The sequence below is a fragment of the Mesoplodon bidens genome (genome assembly GCF_964165515.1).
Source record: "Mesoplodon bidens genome assembly, chromosome: 3".
Taxonomy (NCBI): domain Eukaryota; kingdom Metazoa; phylum Chordata; class Mammalia; order Artiodactyla; family Ziphiidae; genus Mesoplodon; species Mesoplodon bidens.
Genome location: NC_138178.1, coordinates 73,908,074 through 73,923,699, shown reverse-complemented (window position 1 = coordinate 73,923,699; position 15,626 = coordinate 73,908,074). Strand labels below are relative to the sequence as shown.

Genomic DNA, 15,626 nt, shown 5'->3' with positions numbered 1-15,626 from the left:
TGGAGAACAGTACGGAGGTTCCTTAAAAAAAGAAAAATAGAACTACCACATGACCCAGCAATCCCACTACTGGGCATATACCCTGAGAAGAGCATAATTCAAAAAGACACATGCACCCCAATGTTCATTGCAGCACTATTTACAATAGCCGGACATGGAAGCAACCTAAGTGTCCATCGACAGATGAATGGATAAAGAAGATGTGGCACATATATACAATCGAATATTACTCAGCCATAAAAAGAAATGAAATTGAGTTATTTGTAGTGAGGTGGATGGACCTAGAGTCTGTCATACAGAGTGAAGTAAGTCAGAAATAGAAAAAGAAATACCGTATGCTAACATGTATGGAATCTAAAAAAAAAAAAAAAAAAGGTTCTGACGAACCTAGGCAGGACAGGAATAAAGACACAGACGTATAGAATGGACTTGAGGACACCGGGAGGGTTAAGGGTAAGCTGGGACGAAGTGAGAGATTAGCACTGACATATATACACTACCAGCTGTAAAATAGATAGCTGGTGGGAAGCAGCTGCATTGCAAGCACAGGGAGATCAGCTCAGTGCTTTGTGACCACCTAGAGGAGTGGGATAGGGAGGGTGGGAGGGAGATGCAAGAGGGAGGGGATATGGGGGGGATATATATATACATATAGCTGATTCACTTTGTTATACAGCAAAAACTAACACAACATTGTAAAGCAATTATACTCCAATAAAGATGTTAAAAAAAATACATACCTATATAAACAGAGAAGTATATCCCCAAGAAAAGGAGCTGAGAAAAAATGACATTTAGGATAGTCATTTGGCTCACCTTTCATGAACTGGATGTGGAATACCTGCCACTATGCTTCAGAAATAAAAACTATAGGAAGTTTCATTTAAGGTGTAGAAATATATTTATAAGAATTACTAATAAACTGCAAAATTTAAGGACAAACTACAAGTTTGACATTTAGCAACTTGTCAGTTATCTTGATCTTTTTTTTTAAGAGATCATGAAGCATCTCCATGGAATTCTTAAAATTTGCCACAGAAACTATTTACACCCTTATCCCTGTAAGTTATAGTGAAAACTGTACATACACACACCCATATTATTTTGATGTGTCTTACGGTTGGAGATGTGTGATGACATCTATAACAAAACAGTTGAAGAGCATTTTGCGCACATTTGAAATAGAAGTTTATAGGCCAGGTAGTTGTTTTTCAGAGTAAATAATGAACCTTCTTCCTATTTTACACCATTGTCTGCTTTCAGATTGGGGCTTCATGTATCAGTGATGCTTATAAAACACCTTTCGCAGATTGACAAAGAAGCTTGACTTATTCAAGTAAAATAATAAAAAACTAGATAGTAGCTTATTTCTAGCATATTAATACTTTCTAGATGTGTAGGGAAAAAAGGAACAATGTTTCATTCATCTTTTCTGTATGTGATTTATCAGTTCGTTTCTCCTCCAGTCTCATTTTCTTCATATATGTGTTTTATCTCCATTGAAATTATTATATTCATTTGAAAACTGTATTTGCAAATGATAAACATATAAATTTGTATTATTTAAAACTATACTTACTAAATGTTTGAGTTCTTGTTGTTTCATAACAGTGTGCTTAGTTACTGTGGGAAATAAGAAAACAAGATAATTTCTGCCCACCAAGGAGCACAGAATCTAGTATGAGATAAATGGACATGTGTGACCAGGTAGGGTAGGGATGGGAGGATTTAGATGTAAGTATAGAGTTAATATTCTCCAGATTCCAAATAGAAACTAGTTTCATGATTAGGAAATCCTTTTATATATTGTCACAGTAGCATGGCCATGTGTAGGTGACGCCAGCATAAGAGCAGACCAAGTTGGGGTAGGAATGTCTTTAAATCCTGGCCCTAGAGGATTTAAAAGAATCTTTCCAGTCTTTTGAAGTCAACTACAGGTACAGAAACAATAAATAATTTATGTTTGTACTCACTGCATATATAATCATCTCTTTAGACTTCCAAACAACTGCTAGTGTTCAGATAACATGTTTTTCTAAAGAAATATTTTATATTCGAGTACCAACAGTCTTAGTAACTCTCTTATCCCTCTTATGTGCTGAGTGCAGTCGGAGGAAGAGGAATTGGAGTTGGTGAGTGTGGGTTTCTGATTGAAGGGAGTTGAAAAAGATGTAGAAAGTACTAATTCTCTTCAGTGTTTTTATCTAATATTCCCTTTGTTACACAGATTTTTTTTCTTGCTATTAAATACTGTCCAAACATTTTGAATAACTAAACCAACCTACTGATACTGCAGAGTCTGGTTTTTCTACTTATAATTGTATATCTTGACCCATTTTATTTGTTACAACTTTTTAAGGAACTTTGGGATAGAACTTTTATAAACTTTTATAAACAATAGCTGTCCATGATGAGAAGACACATTAAAGAATTTTTTTAAGATACAAAATACCTTTTATAGTTCCCCAAATTATTAATATATTTTTAGAAAATGACTTCACCCTCACAGTTCCTCAGATTGTAACACACTGTCTTGTGTTTCTCTTTCTTTCAAAAAGATTACATCATTTTTGGTGAGGTCACCTTTTTTCAGAGTTAGAATTATTTCATCCTGCATGAGATGATCTGAACCACAAGGGGGTTCCCTGTTTATTAAAATGAATGTCTTTAATTTAACATACACAAACTTACTTTTTTTTCTATCAGAAGATATTCTGTTCGTAAAAGTAGCTATTACCTTTTTTCCAAAACAAATGATTTCTATTGGCTTTTTTTCTAGAAATTAAATTTGACTAAAAATAACTTCCAGTTGATATATTTCTTTGGGAACTAAAACTCAAACCTCACAGAACTGATCTTCTGATTTCACAGTCAGCTGCTAATTAGGTGACTTTAAGGGGAATAAAAACTTGAAAATGTTTAGTTTTTAGCATGGACAGAGGTTTAGATTGCATGAAAGCATGGGGGAAAGGCATCTGTTCATTTTGTTTACATTTTATTATTATATATATATGCATGCTGGTATGTTTTGCACAGTTGGTTTCTTTTCAGATAAGGTTGTCTGTGCTCTGTCCTTAAGATGAGAGATTGTTCATTAACTTTGTGTTCACTCTCACAGTTTTGGATGTGGTTTCATATTGGTTAACTAAAATATACTAGCCAGCTTTCATTGTGGTGTTGGATTATATCATGTGCAGATTTTAACTATCTTTTGGGGAAATACTTTACTTAATGATACAATAATGACTAGCAAATGGATGTTTATAGTTCAAGATAAAATAATTCATCTTAGATTAAACCTCACTATTTATACCCTTAAGAAGTTATCATGAATGCTTCCTTGTGAACTTATGAATTATCTAGCAATATGTTGCCCTCTAGTGGTTGCGGAAATCAGTGCCATTGAGCTTTAATGGGTAGAACCGATATATTGGAGTGTTACTGTTTTACACACACACACACACACACACACACACCATCCCCCCACCCCCCATCTTGAGGTCACATCAGTAGATTTCCATGGAGGTGAAGCTATGGCATGGATAAAGCTAGACCAAACCATGTTGTACTGTATTTTTCACCTACTATTTGACTCTTGAAGTTTCAGTGACCAAATCTGTGAGAACAAATTAAATCCAAAATAGATCCCTGTCTCAAAAATTCATTAAAATTTTTAACTTGATGCTGAGACAAAAATGTATTCCTTTCCACATTCCTTAAAGTATACCCTCAATTACAGAATCTCAAAGGTAAATTTCTAAGTATTTGAAGACTATAAAATCTAGCAATCATAAAAATACTTATAATTAAGAAACAAATATATAACCAAAAACTGTAAACAGTCATTCGCATTTCTAAAACTTAAGCTAATTCAGACTCTAAAACTTAATCAATTTAAAATGCAGAGCTTTATGTGTCAGACCAAAATATAATCAGAAACACAATCTATTAGAATTCGGAAAGTTGTATAAAATTGGCTTGAGCTCTAAAATATAATCATGAATGGCTCTGACCTCAAGTGAAATAAAGACAAGTGCCCTGGAGCCTACACTAAAGACTCCTTTAGAACCAGACTATAGAGATTCCTTTAGAAGCCTTGCAATTCTAGAACAACTCTACTTCATGACAGCTCCAGGGGAATAGCTATGGATCAGAAGGAATAAATATATTTACCTTTTTTTTTATACAAGTTATGTAGAAATCTTGGGCCAGAGGGTTTCTTAGAGCAATAATTTAAGGGTACTATCTTACCTTCCTGTAGTACTTCAGTTGTCTCAAAGCATTTCCCATCTATTACCTTACTAGATTCTCAGAGTAGTACTACAAGGCAGGCAGCACAGTGATCGCTATCTTCCCCACTTTACAACTGAAGAGGTTTGGAGAGGTTAAATGATTTTCCCAGTGCTTAGGAATTAGTGAATCTGGGACAAGATCCAGGGCAGTATAACCTGAATGGTCTTTCCAACATCCTCTAACTTAAGATTGGATAGAAAATACAAACTAAAAAGAAATAAAATGAGATCTGGATCCTTATCAAATGATCAAAAGTTCAAATATCTAGATCTAACCAAAGGCCTTTATCTGATTACCCTTTGAAATGGTGATAGAGAAAACTGAATCACATCCTGACTCTTTATAACCTCAGGGGCACTGAATTATACTTTTATTCATATGGCTTAGTACCCCAAATGTCAGTTATCAGGCTGTAATTTCTTCAGTTAGAAAAAAACAACCCTGGAGTTATGCGTTAGCCTTCTTGTGTTCTAACCACATGGAACTTGGGAGTCTGTCCTGTTCCTCTGATCCTCAGTTTTAGAAAGTGTTCGCTTAAGGCAGTGTCATGAGAAACTGCCCTGTCATACCCCTACACATAGAGAATGGTGACTATCTTAAACTGACTTGATTATTCAATAGTTGATTTCTTTTTTCATTCCCACTCTAGATAGGATACTATGTAGATGCTGTCAGTTGGCAAGCATTTACCATTTCTCATACAGCCCTGTCAAAAGTACTTTATTCAAGAGCTCTCTACTCAAAGCTTCTCCTCTCATAAGAGTCAGGAGACTGTGTCTGAATCTGCCGTTAAAAAACAGTCAATGTTGGATGATGTGGATGATGGGAGAGGCTCTGCATGTATGGGGGCAGGGAGTATATGGTAAATCTCTACCTTTCCTTCAGTTTTGCCGTGAACCTAAAACTGCTCTTTTAAAAGTCTTAAAAAATCTGTATCTAAATATATACATACATATACATGTACATATATATATGTGTGTGTGTGTGTCAACTGCAGGATCACAGGGAAGGAAATATGAATACAAGCTGCACTTTAGTAAGCCATGACTTAAAACCTTGTTAATATGTAAATGCTGCAAAAAGTAGTTTTGATCCCTATATGCTCATGGACTTATAATCTCTATATATACAAATGACCTTGCTATCCTCGGGTATTTAAAATCTACACATATTTTGTTTAGGGTAGTTTGGCTATCTTTATAGTGGCATCAGGTCTTCATTTATGCTAACACATAAGTGTTATCAGTCCTAATGCAGTTTTCTATTTTAAGGGTATATCTGACATCAGTAAACTCTATGAAAAAGACTCTAGGGGAAACTGAATAATTAATGTAAAATACGTCCTTTAAAATTAAATATTTAGTTATTCTCATTAGTATTTTTAAGGTTTTCACATGATCACTGCTTCAGGGAATAATGACATTCACATCATAAAACTGTGAAAAATGTCACTTTTAAATTGGATGTTATTTTTAAAATATTAAGTTTGAATATAAATACTCACAGAATAACACTTTTTTCTTCTCTCTCACAGAATACCCAGAGGATAAGCAGTTCTCAAGCCACTCAGCCCCTAGCTACCCCTGTGGTGTCTGTGACAACCCCTAGCCTGCCTCCGCAGGGCTTGGTGTACTCAGCAATGCCGACTGCCTACAACACTGGTAAGCCTACTCTGTTGCCTTTTGTGGGTTTTATTTCTTTGTTTTGTGCTCAACATGTGCTTTTATGATTTTTAAAAAGTATATTTATTGAAATAAGTTATTTCCAGTTTCTTAGATTCACATTTGGATATGTTAAAGAACACATGCTAGTCTTAAAAAAAATTAGAAAATACACATTGATCGTAGAAAGATTTCCCTGCATGAACTTTTACTTACGCCTGATGAAGAAACAACTAGCTGTTATCAAAATTATGGTATGCAGCAAGCGGAGCAAAAGTCTCGGCATTTTCTATATAGTTCTTGTTAAACAGCATCTCACTATTCCAGGCTTTTGAAATAAGGTGTTTTTCTGTATGCTGTGTCAACCTACCTTGGGAAAGACTGAGTCCCTTTGGACCTTAGGGCTCGGGGAGGTGGCGCTGGGTGGCTGTGCCGGCAGGTCATGTTTTCCTCCGTGTGACAGCCCATTTGGTTTCTGCTGTTTGTGCCTGAGGGGCAAGACCAGGAGTTTTCTTGTTTCTCCTCAGAGTCTGTCACTCGTCACCTCTGAGGGGAGCTTTTCACTCATTCATGTTTATTTAGACATTTCACTCCCAAATACCCTATTTGGAGGGTATATCAGGCAAATTTAAGAATGCTGCAGTGACTGAAGGGGTGCTTTCAGCCACACAGGCTGGGTGGAGAACCCCACGTGCACAGGTTTCTCTAGATGTGCCATGATAGGGAGTGGCAGAGGACACATGGGGCTTCACTTTCTCACCAGCTGAGCCAAACACCTGATGCTTCAAAAGAAGGAAAGAGGGAAATAGTTAAAAATACCTTGCCAGTTTTTCAGAGACTACAGTGCAGAGAATTTATTCTTTTGTGATTCTAATAAGGAGACTAATAAAAATCATCTAATTTTAGACTTCAGGGTAAATGCTGTAGCACGGTGCTTTCACCCTGCTCTCTGGAGCTCCCAGAGGGGTGAAGAGCCGTCAGTACATTTGATTGCTACTTTAATTCCAAGTAGTTCTTTTAAAACAAATAACTTTAAAAGGTTTTGTTGAAAAAGAAAGCCTCTTAGAAAATGTCTACTACCTTTTCCAACAATCAATATGAAAAAAAATGTCCAAATCCATCAGCTAAATCTAGAGTAAAGCCAGGGATTATGCATTCATAGAAATTCTGTTTCATTGTCCTGATGACCAGCTATATGAGCAACACTATTCTAGGGACATAAATTTTCTCCCAAGTTTATTCTGGAAAAGGAGACAGGACATACCTAAGTTGGCAACTATGGCGGGGAAGTCCTGAGTTGTTGAGGTTACCAGTTGATACTCTGATCTCGAGAAGGTGAGGAAAGGAGGAAATCTGTGAACTAGAATGTTCAGAGGAGTGTTGGCTGAGGAGATGGGGCTTGAGCTGGGTGTCAACATTAGATTACAGTTTACTGAGCATTTCATGACAGGTTTTTCCAATATTCAACTTAGATATCCTCCTGTATTTGTTTTTAGAAATGCCATTGGATTTAAAGAATCTTTTTTTTTAAGTCCAGAAGGAATTACCAAAACATAAAAATGGAGTCACGTTCTGTCGAAACTGTCCATCACTCAGCATCAGTCTCACTCCTTAACTACATAGTCTTTGCTCTCTCTCAGAGCACCTATTCTGTTTAATGTTACCACGTTATCTTTAACGTATTTATCTATTTGCCTTTTTAAAACATGCGTCCATGTTTTGTCTTTCGTTAGTATATCAGCTACGTTGTATGTGTGGCATGTGTCAAACACATGCCAGTCAGTCAGTACAGGGATGAATAAATGAGCAACATTTCAAAGAGTACAATAGTTCTGTGTGGAGGAATCATATAAACGCTTCCTCATGCCCATCCATAAGATCACTCCCAGCTTCTCCACTTATTCATGGATCCATTCAGCACATATTTATTGAACACGTACTGTGTGACAAGCACCGTGCCAAGCACTGGAAATACAAGAGTGCATGGTTAACAGTGGAATGTAGGGTCTATCAGAGGAAAAGACAAAGGACGAACAGCTCTAGGAATAATTTATTACTGTCGTGTTAAGGGCTGCACTGAAGCTTCAACCTGAAGGAGCACGCGTGACTCAGCCAGGCAGAGTAGGGAGAGTGTTCCGGGAAGAGGGAGTACTGTGTACAAAGGCTGGGAGGCAGCAGAAGCGTGGCTGGAGGGATGGGACGGCTGTAGAGTTGAAACTACAGAGGTAAGTAGGGATGCATAGGCCCTGCATAGGATGCATAGGCATAGGCCTTGTTGAGGACTTTGGACATGAGAAGCATTGAGAGCATTGGGAAGCCATAGAAAGGTTTTAAGCAGAGAGGTATCATGACCATATTTGTTTTTTGAGATCACCTGGCTACAGTGTGCATGGGGCAAAAGTGAATTCAAGGACACCACACAGGAGGCTACTGTGATGGTCCAAGTAATGGATACTGATGGCGTGAACTAGGGTGGTGGCATTAGAGACGGTGAAACTTGGGCAGGCTTGAGAGACAGTAGCTAGAGTCAACCAGACATGATGGTTGGTGGTGGAAGTAAGTACCAAGGATAACACCCACAGGTTTCTGGCACGAACAGTCATGTGAAAGTTGGTTCCATTTGCTAAAGAGAAGCAGGTTTGGAGGAAATGATGAGTCCAGTTGGGGTCATGTCAGATTTGAGGTGTCTGGAGAGACATCCAAGTAGACATGTCAAGTAAGTAGTTGGAAGGACTTGGAGGCACTGTGGAAGGCACAGTGTGATGGACCCCCACCCCAGCTTCTGTGGGAAGGGACGAGGCAATCTTAGAGAACACTGAATGAGAAAATATCCTAAGCAGAGCTATGCTGTTTCAACTCAGTTTCTTTTTTTAAAATGCTAATTAACTAGGAAGACCAATTTCTTTAAACACCTGTCTTGAGACATGAAAAAGAAGTTAGAAGAGTTTTTGCCTCCTCTCTTTAGAACTAACTGGAAAAGACAAGTGTAATGATGAACTGAAATAACTCTACGTGTGAATGATAACATCCCAAGTCTTGGTCACAATGATTATGACTGAAGCATTCATGTATATTATGTCTTGTAACAGTTTTTTGATGAACTTTCATTTTGCATGCAGTCAGGGATCTTTGACAGTTCCTGTACTTCGAACAAATGCAGTTATTTAATTGTGTGATAATGTAAATACTGTCTATGTCACTAAGCTTGGCACCCCATGAGAAGGGGTCCTGAGTCTTTCCTGCTCCCCCTGTACTTCAAGAATATGAGACGTGCTGATTTAGATGGAGTCAGGGTGAGCTGGAGTGTTTCTCTTTGTTCAGGAGGGTAGCAGTGGGCATATTTATTTAAAATAACAATTGTATAGGAACATCCTTTAGTGATGGCATTTTTATTATTTCTATTTACAAGTCCGGAAGAAGTATCTCAACTTCTTGTAAAATAATAAACTATAAATATTCAGTACAAAATTGAAACCTTTTTTTTTTTTTTTTTTTTTTTTTTTTTGCGGTATGTGGGCCTCTCACTGTTGTGGCCTCTCCCGTTGCGGAGCACAGGCTCCGGACGCACAGGCCCAGTGGCCATGGCTCACGGGCCCAGCCATTCCGCGGCATGTGGGATCTTCCCAGACCGGGGCACGAACCCGTTTCCCCTGCATCGGCAGGCGGACTCTCAACCACTGCGCCACCAGGGAAGCCCGAAACCTTTTTTATTGAAATAATCCCAGACAACTGAATACAGCTAGGTCCTATAAACCTCCCAAAAGAAAAATTTTTGTGTGTTTTAGACCCGTAAGTGTGTTGTTTGATGTTATGAAGTACCTGGCTTCTCTCAACATAAGAAAACTTTTGAAGCAACTATTTGAAAAACAGATTTTGCATGGTCCTTTTAGTACACACACAAGCAACATTTCCTTCTTTATTTTAGATTACTCACTGACTAGTGCAGACCTGTCGGCCCTGCAGGGCTTCAGCTCCCCAGGAATGCTGTCTCTGGGACAGGTGTCAGCATGGCAGCAGCACCATTTAGGACAAGCAGCCCTCAGCTCTCTCGTGTGAGTAACTAGAAATTTTCCCCAAACCTGTACCCCTATTTCCCAACCTCTGTCTCATTCCACTGTTTGAAGAAAGGCAGCCTGAAGGTATTCCGGCCTGCCTACCACCCTTCTCTTTTTTTGCCTTGGTTAACATCAACAGACAAAGAGATTAAGAAAATGAGCTGTGCCCTTTGCTTTCTCCCTGGATCGTAGGGGAGGAGTGGTAGGGCTTGGGTATCTTATGTATGAATCAAGCTACATGGGATTCATGTGGTTGATCCCAGCCCACTGCATACACTGTATACCTCACCAAGAAGGGCTTACAAAAGAGAATGTTCCTTATGGACAGCGTGTGGGGATATAAGTGAAAAGGGTTTACAGTGGTGCCCAGGTAGGACCAGGCATCACCAGCAGAAGGAATGGTGCTTAGGTAGAACCAGAATAGTCAGCCCACAGAGCAACGAGAGGAGAACATCCTAGACGAGGGGACAGCATAGCAGGCCCACGTGGCCTCCATGAGGGTTGGCTGCCTCGCCCCTGCTCAGGACACTCGGGACACCCAGCCTCCTAGCCTCCTGCCCTGGAAATCCCCAGAGAGCTTCCCTGCATCCTGAAATAGCTCCACAATGCATACTGTTAGTCGTCTTGGGAATTATGTCATGGAGAAAGGCGCAGAGTATCTGAGGGAAATTTCTTTGCCTACACAGGTGTTTGGCCCTCGGGCCTTTGCAGAGCATCCTAAATGGACACACTAAAAATAGCCATGCAAAGGCAAGTGGAAAAGGCTTGGTGCTCAGACTGGGGGGAAAGCCTGTATACACTCTACTGTGTCCTACTCTGAGCAAGTCACTTAGCCTTTCTGAGACACTTTCCTCATCTGGAAAATAGGGTGACATGACTGACTTCTGAGAGCTGCTGTGAGAATAGGTGACACGTTGTGCCTGTCACAGAAGCAGCAGAAAGGAAGAGAGGGAGCAGAATTCAAGTTGCCATATTGTTCCTCTTCCATTTTGGTCCATGTACAGCATTAGTCACTGACACTGTTTTGGATACTTCAGCTACAGAAGTACCAAGACTGTGGGTAACAGGACCAGTCACTAAAAATCTCAACTGTACTTGTTTTTTTTCCACCAGGGATATATAATTTTTTTCTGTGCCAAGCACTGCAGGAAACACCAAAACTGGTCTTGGGGAATTCTGACAGTATTTCAGACCCTGGACTTTTTTCAGTCAGGTGGTGTCTGTAATATTCCATCTATGCAGATGCACTCACAAACCCTCTACCATATTTTTTCTTTTTTTTCCTTCAGTGCTGGAGGGCAGTTATCTCAGGGTTCGAATTTATCCATTAATACCAACCAAAACATCAACATTAAGTCAGAACCAATTTCACCTCCCCGGGATCGAATGACCCCATCAGGCTTCCAGCAGCAGCCGCAGCCGCCACCGCAGTCACAACCCCCCCAGCAGCAGCCGCAGCCACAGCCGCAGCCGCGGCAGGAAATGGGCCGCTCCCCTGTAGACAGTCTGAGCAGCTCGAGCAGTTCCTATGATGGCAGTGACCGGGAGGACCCGCGGAGCGACTTCCATTCTCCAGTTGTGCTTGGCCGACCCCCAAACACTGAGGACAGAGAGAGCCCTTCCGTAAAGCGAATGAGGATGGACGCGTGGGTGACCTAAGGCTTCCAGGCTGGTGTTTGTACTTTCTGTTACTGCAGTGAACTGCTCTACATATCTAAGTTGGTAAATAAGGACATGAGTTAAATATATTTATATGTACATACATACATATATATCCCTTTACATATATATGTATGTGGGTGTGAGTGTGTGTATGTGTGGGTGTGTGTTGCATACACGGAATCAGGCACTTACCTGCAAACTCTTATAGATCTGCAGGTGTGCTTCCCATGGCAAACAGAGCACCCTGTAGGCAGTCTAGTCTGGCACTTCCTTGGACTACTTGTTTCATAAGATAACCAGTTTTTGCAGAGAAACGTGTACCCATATATTAATTCTCCCACACTAGCTTGCAGAAACCTAGAGGGCCCCTACTTGTTTTATTTAACTGTGCGGTGACTGTAGTTACTTAAGAAAAATGCTTTGTAGAACAGAGCAGTAGAAAAGCAGGAACCAAGAAAGCAATACTGTACATAAAATGACATTTATATTAATTACCCACCTGGCATGGGTCTCTGTTGCAAAGAGGTGCATGGGAAAGGGCTGTTGATATTAAAAACAAAAAACAAAACAAAAAAGCCCCACACATAACTGTTTTGCACGTGCAAAAATGTATTGGGTCAAAGAAGTGATCTTTAGCTAATAAAAAAGAGAGAGAATAGAAAACACGCATGAAATATTCAGAAAATATTAGCCTAGAAATATAGAGCATTAACAGTAAATTAATATATTAAGTTATAATTGGAATATGTCAGAAGTTTCTTTTTACATTCATATCATAAAAATTAAAGAAACTGATTTTAGCTCATGTATATTTTATATGAAAGAAAACACCCTTATGAATTGATGACTATATATAAAATTATATTCACTACTTTTGAACACATTCTGCTATGAATTATTTATATAAGCCAAAGCTGTATGTTGTAACTTTTTTTTTAGAGAATAGCTTTATCTTGTTTTAACTTTCTAGTTTTATTTTAAGAGGGGGAAAAAAAACAAACAAAAATATCTTGCAAGCAGAACCTTGGAAAAAAAAAGCCATGAACACTTATTACTCTATATGTAAATTAAAAGTTGAGCCAAACTTTTTGTGTATATAGAATCTTAAATATATTATCACCTTTGATGTAAGTACCTATGTATTGTATGGTCACCAGATTAAAAAGTATATTTTTGTGGATTGCCGCCAATTTAGGGGGAAAAGGCGAGATCCTTATTAAGTAGAGTATTCACTGTTTAATATTTACTATTTTGTTAAATATACTGTACTTTGGATTTTAATTATTGGCCCAGTCTTTTCAGAGGATTGTATAAAGGGGTTTCTCCCCTCACTGGTGGTGAATGTGTGATGTTACATTGTAAACTTTGTGCTGTATGGGTTGAGCATCATTATATATTTTATATGTGTATATAAATAGCAAAGTGGCAAAAAAAATTGGTGTTAAGTTCATCCTGCATAAATGTAAAATGTGTTGTGACAGATTTTATAAGGCATTATTTAAAACTTGCCTTTTGTGAGGGAAAAAATATAGTAGAAAAGCTGACCTAATTTAATTAATATTAGAGAAAATGGCAAAATAGTTGATGAGCACAAAGGTTTTATAAGTGGTAAATGATTAGGGAAAAATATTCGTGGGGAAAGGGGTCTTTTTTCCTTGACCCCCTAAAATAGCATGATGCAGCTGGTTACAGAATACTACCACGCCGGACACTCTGTGCATCGAATGACACTGCAGTGTGGGGAGCAGTCCTCTCGTGGTGCCGATTCTTGGCACAACTCTTGCCATCCTAATGCCCTCAACTGAGATGCTGACCAAGGCCTTACTCTCACAGGAAGACAACTAAGTGGTAACAGCAAGTTTGGCAGGTCCCTGGGCTTGTGCCATGAACAAAATTCAAAGTCCTGTATGTCTTTCATCATCGATTTTTAAATACTCCCTTTCCTGAGAAACTCAAAGTAAGGGTTTAAAATTACTGCTATTTTCTATTTTAAACTTAATATTAAGCAGCTACCTACAATTTTTACTTATGTTTTGGTTTTTCCCCCTAAATTGCATTCCTTGTGACATTTTCCTCCTATGCTCTTTGTGACAAATCATCAGCCAGACTTCCTGGCTGACACACAGGTAGTAGGTACAGGATAAACTTGTGGCATTCCCAGCTGCAAAATGGAATTCTGTTTTTAATGACATTTTCGGTAGTAAATTTTGATAGAGGCCAAAAAAGGGAGGGCAGTATGCTTTCTCCTCTTGTCAGTTTAGACATTTGGCTCTTATTCAGAAAGGATTGGTTTTTCTTTAAAATATACTTATTTTACTGAACTACTTACAGGCACATTTCTACATGAGGACACACCTAATTGAAAGAAGACAGTTTCCCAACACTGAATTTCCAGGATAATCCTTACCACTTTGTAAACCATTTATAGCTTTGGAAGTGTTCAGTGCTGCTTTGGTTGTTATTTATGCATGTTCATGAACTTCTGCTGTACATGGGATAGGAGTTAACACATTCACATTTACTGTCTATTTTCTTGTGTGCCTTATGAGATGGCTTTTCTGACTGTATCTCAATAGTCTTTCTTTCTATGCAGGTTTATAATCAGTACAACTACTGTTTTCTAAAACAATATTACGCAAGGCTCGGAGTTTGTATTTCAATTACACTGACCAAGTAACAATGTATTCCGTTTTCAGGAACTGAGTATTTGACTGTTAACCCTTTTCCCATACACCCAGTGTGACTTAGAGCATATGGACTTGACAGAGACACCCTCACCCAGACCCCATGTACGAACACATAAAACATACATGTCTCCTGGTGGAAACCAGCTCAGAGTGGGGAAGACACTAACCGTGTCACTTTAGAACCTACTTTTCTACCCTTTTAGACTCATGTGTTTTGTATGACACCATAAGAAATTTTATCCCTGCAGATGAAGTATTTTATTACTAAAAGACAAAAACAAAAAAAGCTTAAATTGCACTGGTTAAAGTACAGTTTCCAGCAGCTGTACTTCCTTCAGCAGTCTACCTGGTACTACATTGAGAGTGAAAGTCACCATTGTACATCTACAGATGGTCCCAATCAAAAATCAATCTTTTGAGCCCTAATTATGTCCATTGTGTTAGAGAGTAAATCAGGGGTTTGTTCTAAAAGAACAGTATATGTTTTACCATTTCCTTTTACTGTAAGGACAACTAATAAAGCATTAACATATTTTCTGTATTAACCATCATGCGCACAAGAAATACATAGTAAATAAGGAACCAGAAAACTCCTGGCATTGGATCATAAGAAGCTAGATGATTAGAATGTGAAAAAGATTTTACAAATGTAAAACTTCTTTTATTTCTCTGTAGAAACTTTCTTCACTTTGCTGTGCAAGAAGACACTGCTTTGCTATATTTAAAATGGCTTTTTTAAAAGAGATTTATGTATTTGGTAAATGTTTGTAGTCAACAGTTCACACAAGAAGCTGTACACGGTTTGATCATGTAAAACCGTTTGGCGGCACAAGCTGGACTTTGTTGCCATCCTTGAGATGAACCTTTTAAGAAAAATAAGTTAATCTCAATTTTTCCCTGAATGTGTTTTTTTTCTTCATTATACAATAAATATTATAGTGAACTTTTTATCAAATGGTTAAGAAAATGTTAGAGGTTGTTGTAAACTCTTTGTATCCTGCACTCACTACAGTAAAGATGGACTGGCTTTTCCTGTGTACTCCAGACTCTGTCATGTTTGCCACCGGTCGTCCTCTTTTCCCCTCCCCTTCCTCTCTCCCTCCCCTCCCTTTCCCTTTCCCTCCTCCTTCCCCTCCCCTCCCCTTTTCCGCCTGCAGGTCCCTTTCACTTGCTTTGAGATGTGGTCAGGGAAACTGTTGGCGGCACCCTGCCAGCCTCCCCTGTATTGGCTGCCGAGGCCTCTCCTCCTGGGGCGGCCCTGGACGCTT

The 15,626-nt window shown here is 38.8% G+C and overlaps 1 protein-coding gene across 5 annotated transcripts in view; it reads left to right on the top strand.

The window, feature by feature from the left end:
- The window catches only part of MEF2A (myocyte enhancer factor 2A), a 170,271-nt gene extending 154,874 nt beyond the window's left edge, over positions 1–15,397 (top strand). For 3 of the 5 annotated variants that reach the window (XM_081228555.1, XM_081228559.1, XM_081228556.1), the window contains 4 exons: positions 2,109–2,132; positions 5,828–5,954; positions 9,880–10,006; positions 11,299–15,397. In XM_081228555.1, coding sequence (XP_081084681.1) covers positions 2,109–2,132; positions 5,828–5,954; positions 9,880–10,006; positions 11,299–11,668 — 648 coding nt within the window. In that variant the 3' untranslated portion in view covers positions 11,669–15,397. The remainder of the gene's footprint in view (positions 1–2,108; positions 2,133–5,827; positions 5,955–9,879; positions 10,007–11,298) is intronic. The other 2 variants (XM_081228557.1, XM_081228558.1) reach the window with 1 other exon arrangement.
- The last annotated feature ends 229 nt before the right edge of the window (positions 15,398–15,626 follow it).